The sequence below is a fragment of the Xiphophorus couchianus genome, chromosome 14 (assembly GCF_001444195.1).
Source record: "Xiphophorus couchianus chromosome 14, X_couchianus-1.0, whole genome shotgun sequence".
In the NCBI taxonomy this organism is placed as follows: Eukaryota; Metazoa; Chordata; class Actinopteri; order Cyprinodontiformes; family Poeciliidae; genus Xiphophorus; species Xiphophorus couchianus.
In genome coordinates, this window is record NC_040241.1 from 2,999,932 (window position 1) to 3,010,945 (window position 11,014).

The 11,014-nt window shown below is 40.8% G+C and overlaps 2 protein-coding genes across 8 annotated transcripts; one reads left to right on the forward strand and one right to left on the reverse strand.

The window, feature by feature from the left end:
• Positions 1-1,836: 1,836 nt before the first annotated feature.
• On the forward strand, positions 1,837-8,759 carry LOC114157798 (RNA-binding protein 4.1-like). Of its 6 annotated transcripts, none has more exons than XM_028038955.1 (7): positions 1,837-1,932; positions 2,375-2,803; positions 3,854-4,506; positions 6,428-6,497; positions 7,782-7,862; positions 8,142-8,215; positions 8,332-8,759. In XM_028038955.1, exons 2-3 carry the CDS (start codon positions 2,395-2,397, stop codon positions 4,483-4,485), a joined length of 1,041 nt encoding a protein of 346 aa, XP_027894756.1. In that variant the 5' UTR covers positions 1,837-1,932; positions 2,375-2,394; the 3' UTR covers positions 4,486-4,506; positions 6,428-6,497; positions 7,782-7,862; positions 8,142-8,215; positions 8,332-8,759. The 6 variants fall into 6 exon arrangements, with proteins under 6 accessions (XP_027894756.1, XP_027894757.1, XP_027894754.1 ...); XM_028038956.1 differs by having other exon boundaries at positions 6,428-6,494; positions 7,779-7,862; XM_028038953.1 differs by having other exon boundaries at positions 5,249-6,497; positions 8,332-8,755.
• On the reverse strand, positions 8,581-10,477 carry LOC114157803 (TRAF-interacting protein with FHA domain-containing protein A-like). 2 transcript variants are annotated; one of them, XM_028038966.1, is made up of 2 exons: positions 10,328-10,477; positions 8,581-10,250 (listed from the first exon to the last, which is right to left on the reverse strand). In XM_028038966.1, the coding sequence occupies exon 2, from the start codon at positions 10,213-10,215 to the stop codon at positions 9,643-9,645; it is 573 nt and encodes a 190-aa protein (XP_027894767.1). In that variant the 5' UTR covers positions 10,216-10,250; positions 10,328-10,477; the 3' UTR covers positions 8,581-9,642. The 2 variants fall into 2 exon arrangements, with proteins under 2 accessions (XP_027894767.1, XP_027894766.1); XM_028038965.1 differs by having other exon boundaries at positions 8,581-10,238; positions 10,328-10,474.
• Between the last annotated feature and the right edge of the window lie 537 nt (positions 10,478-11,014).

Sequence of the window (11,014 nt, forward strand, 5' to 3'; positions counted from 1 at the left end):
TGGGCTGAAAAGCCACTCATTGAGCAGGAAGCCATTACTCCTAACGTAACATAAAAAGCCTGATAGCAGTTTGCAATTTCACACAAAGAAACTTGTCATTCTTGGAAACATGTCCTGTGGTTTAATGAAACTAAAGTCGAGCATAATGACCAATGTTACATTTGGGGGAAGTGTGTTTTCCTGGGAACACCATCCTGACTGTGAAGAATGGGGGCAGCACCTTGTTGTGTGGGACTGTTCTGCTGCAAGAGGAACTGTTGCGCTCCACAAAATGGATGACATGAGAAATGATGATTATGAAGTGATATTAAAGCAACATTTAAAGACATCTGCCATGGATGTAAAAGCTCAGGTCCAAATGGACCTTCCATATGAGCAATGACCCTAAACACACAGCCAAAGTGGTTATAAAGTGGCTTATGGACAAAGTCAATGTTTTGGCGTGCCCGTCACAAACCCTGATCTCAATCCTGCAGAAAATTTATGGGTAGATCAAAAAGTTGTGAATCATGAGTAAGGGGTCCTAGTAACATGACTCAGTTCCACCATGTAAGTCAGGAAGAATGGGTCAGAACTCCAGGTACTTATAGTGAGAAGCTTCTGGAAGGAAACCCAAAACGTTTGACTCAGGTCATTCAATTCAATGGCAGTGCTACTAAATACTAAGGACATGTATGCAAACCTCTGATTTTCAAGACAGTTAATAAATACTGTATGTGCACACTTCTGGTGTGGAGGATCTCAAATGTGTAATAATTTTAGACTTTACAAGAAGAATTAGTATAGTATCTATACACTGCTTTGTACACAGTGGCGCAGTTGGTAGCACTGTTGCCTTGCAGCAAGAAGGTCCTGGGTTTGATTCCGGGCCCGGGGTCTTTCTGTGTGGATGAATGTTTGAATGTTCTCCCTGTGCATCATGTGTGGGTTCTCTCTTGACAAGACTGTCAGGTTAAATGGTTTCTCTAAGTGTATATGTGTGTCTTGTTCTGTCTGTCTCTGTGTTACCCTGCGACAGACTGGTGACCTGTCTAGGGTGAACCCCGCCTCTTGCCTAAAACGTTAGCCCTTCCATCCATCAAGGGATGGATGCTTTGTACACCATTTATCTGATGCTGTTGTAATTTTAATACTTGGCTTCTTGTGGTGATTTATTTATTATTTTTACTTTTTCAATTTTCTGATTTTATGTTATCTTACTTCTGTGCTATTTAAAATTTCTATGTATATTCTTTTATGTACTGCTGCCTAGTACATGGAGTCTACAATTGTCATATAAATGTACTTCATGAATAAATCTGACTAAATTTAAAGGTTAGCGAATTCTAGGGAAGCAAATTAGGGCCGTTGATAAAGGTCACAATTCAGATTTTTTTTCTCAGAATTCTGACTTTTCAACAACAACAAAAATCTGATATCTGAGACAGAATTTTGAGAAAAAATGTCAGAAGCCTTAAAAGTCAGATCAAAATTCTAAAATGATTAGGGTCACTGAAAAAGAGAATGTTTACTTTAATTTCAAAATCATAACTTTCTTTTTCTGAGAATTCCAACTTTAATCTTAAAAGTCAATTTATGAATTTAGAGTGTGAGTTTTTTTCCAGTGGCCGTAATTCTCGTCCTTAGAATAGTAACCAAACGTCTATGAAACATATTTTTTAGACATAGAAACTTCTCTTTTCCGTTTCAAATAGTTCATAACTTATACAGGACAAAATTAAACATCTGCAGAACTAGTTGAACCAGGAAACGTTTTACATAACCTGCTGGAATACATAACTGGAATCTAAGACCAACCCTTTCCGGCTCCAGTCCGTAGAGCTTGACTGGCATCTATATCGTCCAATCAGATTCCCAGCTCGCGCATACCGCCATCCTCAGCTTTGATGTCTGTGTGATTGGAGTTTCTTTCGATATCGCTGTTGCCAAACGGTAAGTAAGATAGTTTTTTTTAAGTTTTTGGTTGTGTTACGTCAATTTTTGCTCGTTTACATTTTACTTATGTGTCATAGGGCTACCCAAAACCGAGGTTTTATTGATAGCGACTGTAAATGTTGCGTATTTCAGTAGCTAATGTTGGCTAACATTTGCAAACCGGCTAATAGCTCTATGGACAGGAAGTCCAAACAAGTAAGCTTTTTTTTGGCTTCCTGTTTAAAGTTGCTCCTATATTTTATAAGGTATTCACAGGCTAACACTTTATTTTGAGAGCAAATGTCTTGAGTTAAATCGGAGTTAAACTTTGTTTCTCTTCACCTTAACTTTAAGCTTTCTTCCTTTGATAATGGCGTTGTAGTTTCGCCATTAGAATGCAGCTTTCTGCCCATCAACCCCTGTTTTCATTTCTGTTCTCTCTCCCCTCTTTTCCACTTAGGGTCGTACACTGGAGCAACCATGGTGAAGATATTCATCGGTAACCTCTCTCCAGAAACGACGAGAGAGGACATTGAAGAGCTCTTTGTCAAGTACGGCATAGTAACGGAATGCGCGAAGTACAAAAACTACGCGTTCGTCCACATGGACGACCGCAAGTCAGCCACCAAAGCTATCCGTGAGCTCCATCTGCACAAGCTGAACGGCAGGCCCATCAATGTGGAGCCCAGCAGAGGGAAGAACCAGGGTCCCGTCAAACTCCACATTGCCAACGTTGAAAAAGGCTTTGATAAAGAGCTGCGGGACCTGTTTGAGGAGTACGGCACAGTCACGGAGTGCTCCATTGTCAAGAACTTTGCATTTGTTCACATGCCTCATTATGATGAGGCCATGGATGCCCTGGAGGGCCTGGACAACTTGGAGTTTCAGGGTGAGTGTGGCTATATTGTGCAGATGCCTCCCTCCCAATAAGTTGGAATGTAGCCGAAAAGTGGATTTATTTCACAAGTTCAGTTCACACACTGAACCTTGAATGTTGATAAATATTCATTACACACTCACTTTGATATTTTCAAGGGGCAGTATTATGTAAAATCTACTTTTTTTAAAAAAACTTTATATCATACTATAATCACATGGCCTCAACAGCAACATGCCTGGACTGTGGCTTTGATCCTTTGCATGTTTGAGAAATTTCCCTTGCCAACTAGTCAGCTGTGCAAAACGCCTGTGGGGACCAAGCTCCGCCTTCGAGGACGAAGCTCCTCCTTGGAGCTGCAGATTCCAATATTCCACCTCACAGAGTAGCACTCCTCGACGACTCCCCCACTCAACTCCTTCAGACTAGCCCCAGCAGCAGTAAGCAAACAACTGGTGGAACTGCACGTCTGCTGAGCTCATTATACAAACTACTTCTCAGTGAAAGGCTGGTATACATGTTGTTAAAGGGTTAATAGAGGAGCCATCTTGTGATGACTTCCTGAAGGCGGAGTTTCAGAAAGTGCAGGAGTTTTTAAAGAGACACAGGCCCAATTTCAAAGTGCTAAATTACAAACTCAAAAGTGAGTTTGTAATTTACATTTCAGTTGTATATCTAATATACAACTGAATGTGATATAGTTACTTGATTTTGCTGTAAAATGGTACTGTGTGCCTGGAAACACATCATACTGCCCCTTTAAGCTTTTAACGGTTGAATTTTTTTCTTTTCTTCTTTTTTTTTCCTTCACCAAGACCATGACTCACAGTTTACAAAAACCCAAAATTCTGTTCCTCACAACTTTAGAATCTTACATAAGACCAATAAAATGGGATTTTAAAGCAGAAATATTTTGCTATGGCCTACCAATGGACAACTTTGAAGCTGTAATCTACATTTTAATTTATTGAAATGCACCAGTTGCCCATGTTGGATGACCTGAAGGCTCGCCCTAAAGACTTTTAGATCAAACATATACTCTCTTTCTTTTCTGTCTCTTAGGAAAGCGTATTCATGTTCAGGTATCAAAAAGCAGACCCAGAGGGGGTCCTGAGGAGGAGGAGGAGGAATATCCACCCCCATCCCCACCAGTTAGAGGAGGCTACTATCCTCCATATTACCCAATGCCAAGGCCTGAGCCCCCCTACAGAGGGCGCCTTTCTGCTTATCCCCCTCCTCCTCCTCCTCCCCTACCGCCACCTCCTCCCATGAGACGAGCAGCGTACCCCGACCGTGGTTACAGTGACAGAGCGTCCTACGGGTCGGTGGATTACTATGAGAAGTACAGGGCCCGTCCTTTTACCGCGGCGGCGAGCTACGACGATAGGCGTGCCATACCGCCTCCTCCGCCTCCTTCATCGGCTCTGGTTAGAGAGCGCCTTGGGGTGGCGCCGTCAATCGACCCATATGAGCGCCGCGCCCTCCCGACCCCTGCTGCTTACGCCGCAAGGGACCGGAGCCCGATCAGGAGAATCCCCCCTCCACCTGCCCCGGCGGCTGGGAATGGGTATTCCTACGAGCGCTCTCGACTCTCGCCGATGTCCAGGGCTCCATTGTACGCGCCTCCCCGTACCAGGGACCCCTATGCTGGGAGAGTTCCTCCCCCACTGCCGCCTCGCTACCCAGGCTATTAGAGGGCCATAGAGTTACGCAAGGTGAGAACTGAGACAATGTTTCCTGTTTGGCTATTGGATGTTTCAGGAGAAAAATACATAAGACTTGTGTTCACAAATTGAGGTAGTATCCCATCTTGTATCGGTACCATCAACTAGGGCTGGACAATATTTCTGAAAAACTTGTCACCATATAAGTGTTTCATATCAGTTTATTGATAATTATTGATTCGTTTTTTTAGATCTCTGTAATTCTGCCAAACTGCTGGTGGGACCTTTCCTGGTCTCTCTCCACACCGTTTATTTTTAAGTAGTTGTGAGGCACAGTGATGAAACATGAAACTGTTGCTGCACAAGTTGCTCAACAAGGTGTTGCTAGGTAACCAAAGGGTTAGTTAGTTGATGCCACCAACATGTGAGAGGTTGAGCAGCTTAAAGTCCTTCCTCTGTCTACGTCCTCCAGAATGCTGTGCAGTTCTAGGTCGGAGTTCAGAGAATATTATATATATATATTGCATATTGAGTATGCATCAATATGATACTTTAGCCATCAATATTGATCACATGTCTGTTGCGATATATAGCATTGATTTATTGTCCAGCCCTACTATCAACTAAAGCTATGAATTCCTGTGACTCTTCAGCCATTAAATACACAACCAAAAACAACATATCAAAACAAAGCATACAGGTTGCTGCTTGAAATACTAGAACAATACAAAAAAGTTTTGCGCGACTTCTTCTCAGAATGCGCTTTGACATGTGTCGTATGCTCTCTTTCCAGGTTTTTAGAATATGACAAGATCGTCGTCTGCTGACGCACGTGGCGCTATACACCCAGCACGTCGTTGCGTTCGCCTGAGGCTTACAGGAAGATATTGCGGACGGCCTCTTATTTAAAAAAAATACAACTCCATCTCTGCGTTTCTTTTTCCTGAGCTGTTCATGACCTTTTGTGTTCCTCAAATTGTTTTCTTCGATATTCTGAAAGTTTTCAGTAGGACAGCTTTTGAGAGTGTATGGAGTGTGACGCATTAATCTATAGTTGATGACCGAAAACCATTCTCTGTTCCAATCTTTTATAATAGTCTCTGGGGAAACTTGTTATATTTTCATAACAAGGGGTTGCCTTTACATTACGATCTGTGGTGTTTCCCAGCAAAACTAGTTTTACTATTAGCTTATTGGTTGATTTAGAAAATGTTCAGTAATTTAAAATCAGTTAAGGAGTGCTTGAATATAATACAGAGTGTAGACGGTCGTTCAAAAATCGTAGAAAGTTGCGACACTTGTTGAAACGACCTCAAAACATTCAGTGTGATTTACTTTTTTTCTTTTTACACTTTGTTAAATTTTCTTGCGGAAGTATAATCCGTAGGCCCGTTCTCTGTGAACTGTATTTACTTTTCAGGGTGCTTTTAATAAACGAATGAAAACAAAGTCAGTATTTAACTGTGAAATTATTCCTGGTTGTGGTTGGTAGGCAGCTGAAACTAGGCGTGGAACTGCTTTCACTTTTATTCTTTATACTGAGCTTGCTATTTGACTTTTTTTTTGTTTCCCCCAGCGCTCCACATTGTGTAAGCCTCAATTAAAAGTTAGAAAAAGGTTTGAAATTGTCCGGTTTTGCTGAACTAATTGGTGCAACGTTTAATATGAGGATGGAGAAGTTTCTCAGCCATTTGCTTGTATTCAAAAGCGAAAAATCAAGTCTGGTTTATCTCGGTCGAACCTCTCTTAGCGCACCGGTTGCAGCATCCAACTCTTCCCACTTTACCTGCTAGGCATTGAATCATTTTAGGGGTGGCCTTCTAATCTACCATTATTCTCTTTCCTCATTTCATTAAATGCCTCCTTTCCACCAGTCCCCCTCTCCGTTACTCTTTTTGAGCCTGAACATCTCGTAACTACATAACCAGATAGCTTGCACCTTTGGTATTCTTGGTGTCTGTGCTCTTTGTAGGTGCTTAAACCATCTGCAGGAGAAGCTAGCCCCGGGTGAGTCATCCCTGATGCCAAGCAGGAGGACTTGGGTAAATGTTTCTCAAAACTGTTCTTTGTAATGATTATATACTGCAGGTCAAATGTTTGGAAGCAAAGTCACATTGTTTCAAGACACTTGTTTTACTATACAGGTCATGTCTGCATGTGTGCTGTTAACAATAGTCGCTGTTGCCAACAGTGACTTCAGTCAAAATAAAGTGTACACTCAAAATTGGAATGTCAGGTTTTTTTAAAGATTTGTCATTATCCAGAAAACTCCCATCGGTGTCCTAGAGAAGTCCTGAGGAAGAAGATGGATTGCGCTGTCGGGAGTCCAGCTTTGCCTCCAGTTGCTCTTGGTACTTTTATTATTATTCCATTATTAATGTATGATGAACCAGGTGATGAATGAATTAGGGCCTCTTTGGCAGTAGAGTCCTTAGCCAAAAAGCCAAGCTGTCTGTGTCTCAACCCCATGTGGTGATGAGATTTTGATCTTGATTCGTCGAATGGCTTCCACCGAAGGGTAGATGGTCTCTTTTAGAGAGTATGAGGAGAGGACTGTTGTAAAAACGATTCTGTATTTACAAGAGTCACATGATGTGGTGTGGGTTTCTGCATGTACTACGGAGAAAACACTTTAGGTTCTTTTTGGAGAACTCCTAGCATGACCTAGAGAGGGAAGTCAGGGTTTCCTTCCTGGACCTTTTTGATCCCGTTTCTGATAAGCAGAAGATGATGGAGGAATAGAAATTTTTTCTGTAAATATCAGGCATTTGTAACCCCCCCACCCCCAAGCAACAACATACTTTAGCATTTAGCTTTAACATACAAACAGATTTATTTATTTTGGAGGTTGTGGCTTTGGCAATCTTTTTAACTCCAACTAACTTTGTATCATTTAGTTTAGTGTTTTCCTAGAGGAGAACAACACATAGTTCCTGTTTTAATGTTTTTGCACTGGCTAAGCGTTTGATTTTATAATTTATTTTTAAATTTCAGATTCATATATGGTCAGGTACCTTGCTCTGTCGCTGAATTGTTAAAGTTATGCCAACTGGAGCCCTCAGGTTGTCCAACATGAATCTGGAGGGGAGTTGCTCTTTCTTGGCGGCTGCACATCGACTGCAGAAGAAGATTCATTCTGAGAGCTGATCTTTAAGAAAGGCACTGTGAACAGAAATTTGAAGTTGCTTTAATTATTTGGCTTGTGTTTGCTTTCAAATGTTTGGCCTGTAGTGTACATGCGTATACAAAAAAAAACCTGTACAATTCTCTTAATTTTGTAATTTAAATTTGGAAGTTGATTAAACCTTCTGTGCATTTTCCCACAGATTTGTCTGTTTACTGATTGGAAAAATGGTTCCAAGATAACTGACAGTCAAAGAAAATATGAGATTGGTCAATATTCTGAGGTAAGGCATCTGGAGTTATAATATTTAATCTTCAGTCGTGGCCTAAAGATTCAGCAGTGACAGTAACTTATTTTAGTTTGACATTTTTTTATATATATAAATCTAGTAAACTGAGAAGGAACATTTTAGTTCCTGATAGCTGTTACTAGCTGTTACAACCTCAGAGCTGTAATAGATTCAAAGTTTAGCAGCATTTCTTTTGTTAAAGAAACCAGTAACAACATGAGTGGTACAGTGTATGTAGCCTTTGAGTCTAATGTCAATTTTCTCCCCGTGAAGATCACATAGCTCTTCCCACATGGTGGCGCTGTAGAGCTTTGGTAGTGTCTCCTCACATGGCAGGCCATTAAGAGGTAATGTGATAATTCCTTAATGTTGTGTCACTGCCGAAACGTTTAGACATGACTGTACATGACGTTTGCTGTCTAAAAAACCTGAAAGGTCTGACTGAACTGTGTGGATCCTACAGGAGAATTGCTCATCCTGTGGGAGTTTGGTCCATGTGGAAGGGAATTTCCCCAAGTTTCCAGAAAACCTGCATCGGCTATTCGCAAAATGATGAGTTCAGGGACAGGTTGTGGAAGACAAGCTTTTTAATCTCTTGTGACATCATACTGTAAAGAAAAATCATGGTTCACACTTTGTATCAAAGATTCCTACTGTCTGAATTTTCTTAGCTTTTTGTTGTCTGTTAATTACTGAAAATTGTATTTCTATAATAATAGAAATCAACACTTGTGTTTGTATTAACATCTTGTTAAAACTTCACAACTTGCTCATTTAAAATGTGATTACCAGTGTAAAAGGTTTAGCCTTGTATTCCAATGTTAACATAAACTGTTTCCTCACCCACTTTGAATTGTAACAGATTCCATTAAATTTGTTTTGGTTAATGTTCTTGGATCTGGTGCTAATTGGTAATGTGGTCACAAAGGGAGTTTTCCTCCTGAAACTGAAGCTCATTCTCTCATGTTGTGTGACTAAAAGTGGAGCAGTTGCTTTTTTCCAGTTCCTCTTTTGGTAAGATCCGTTTTTGTGCTCGGCAGCTTTTAACGGTGGAACACATTCCAGACATAACTGCCTGGTGCTATTAATGGAACTGACCCCTCTTGTCAGTTTCAGTCTATGCTCAGTTTTAGTTGTTACGGCATTTTATGTCATAGCATAAAATGCCAATTTGTTTTAGCTAAATAAACGTAGTGTACGAAAAGTAAATATTCAGAAGCAGAATTTTGTAGTGATTGAAAGCTAATGGACTTTACTTTGAAATGTAAGAGGAAATGTTATAGAATTTTACAATTATTTATTAATTATTATATTATTCAAAGTTAATTATTACTGTTATTCAGAATAAAACGTCCAGTGTATTTTTTAACTTGTATGTCAACTAAAGATGTACTGTAAACTCCCATCTCTAGTGATATTGTGTTGTTTTCTAAAGGTTTCATCACTGTAACCTGAGCCTAAAGATAAGGAATGTAATTTTATCTCTTAAAAGATCTAGAAAAAGTTGTTTTTCTAGATCTTGTTTTTCTAGAGCTTGGTCTAGACCAACACCTTGACCAAGTTGGTCAAATCAATATGTGTGATTTGTACAAGTTTTGGAATGAGTTCAAGATAGATGCAGGAAATATTAATTATTTTATGGTTAAGCTTGAAGACAACCCTAATCTGGTACAATATTAACTATCCTATAGTCATGACAGATGGCTCAACGCTAAATAGAAGTCGATATCATCCCAGACATACCATGCTGTTTGACAAGTTCAGTTTGTAATCTTCAGTTAGAGTAACAGACGAGTGTCTCTTCAGTCTCTTGAGGCAAGGCCGTGTTTTGGTTCACCATACCCGTGTCCATGACTGGTGCCCTTCCAGGCACACAGGTGCACGTCTCCCTGGAGGGAGGCACAGTCAGCACCTCCATGTCCACCTCAAAACTGGTCTTTGCCTCTCCAGACTCCCGAATAATGACCATCTCATACTCTAAGAACCGGATCAGAGTCTTGTCTGGAAGGTCCATTCTCTCCAGGTAGCCCAGCGACGATCCGTTCACTGACAGCCGCCCTCTCTGGCTCAGGTTCTGGATGGAGAACAGCATGTCCGGGCTCTTGGGTGTACGGTAGGCGTTTAGGGCCAGCTGTTTGCGGGACACCTTGTGGTCGACCAGAGAGTAGGTGCAGGCCTGGGCGTCACGGCCCAGCCTGAGAGGATCATCGGCAGAGCATCTGCTCCTGGTCCCCAAGGGAAGCGAGTTGTAGAGACCTTTACAGTGTTGCTGAGGGTGGTAAAACTTGATGTGGAGTAAAGTGAGGAGGTCCTCCTCTGTCTCCATTGTCTGAGACACGTTCGTCATGGAGGAAGAGATCCTGAGAAAATCTGTTGAGAGATCTGAAGTCATGAAATACATTTATATATAAACAATGTGGGATGCTTTTCATTGTCAAACCAAGATATTTTTGTCCTACCTGGAAGCTTTTTCTTCAAATAAAGATGTAGACAGACTCAGAGAAGAAAATGTTCCCTGAAAGCAATCAGCGTAGCTACTGGCAATGACTCCAGACCCTTTATTCCTGTCGCAGAGCTTTGTAAACATATCTCTTGTCACTAGTGTCATCATTATCTCACACACCCCGTTTGTAGCCATGGTGCGTTCAAATACGAGTCTGAAGTTCCTGTTTTTCCTACTGCAAGGCATACGTATAGTAGGAAAGTATTCTGTTTGGACATATGGACAACCTTGTAAAGCAGGTTGTCCATATATCACTGTTTCTGGGAATGTAAAAAATGAGTGACTGGGGTGGATTGTTTTCCACCTTAGGCTTTAAAATGAACTGAGAAAAAAAATTGTCCATATCAGAAGACTGTAAAATAAAACATCCACAGGTGTGGATGATGTCTAGTAAGTTAGAGACTTACTAGTGTCAAAAAGAAACCAAAAATATCTGCTGTCCTACTTTTCTTTTAGGGTTTCTTATTGCTGCTGGAACACATTTTTACAGTAAGACCTTAAAAGCACCATTAGAGCACTGGAAATTCCCTTTTGTTGCAACTTTAAACAGGGAGGAGTATCGGTTTCACATTTGCTAGCCAGAAGTATTTACAACTTACTCTGGACCGCTATTTATGAACAGATGAACTGTTACTTTTTAACA

Bases quoted from the DNA above. Each gene is read 5' to 3' on its own strand.
- LOC114157803 (XM_028038966.1), bottom strand. From the start codon at position 10,215: ATGACGAACGTGTCTCAGACAATGGAGACAGAGGAGGACCTCCTCACT.
- LOC114157798 (XM_028038955.1), top strand. From the start codon at position 2,395: ATGGTGAAGATATTCATCGGTAACCTCTCTCCAGAAACGACGAGAGAG. The intron at 2,804-3,853 runs GTGAGTGTGGCT...TCTGTCTCTTAG, and splicing joins GGACAACTTGGAGTTTCAGG to GAAAGCGTATTCATGTTCAG.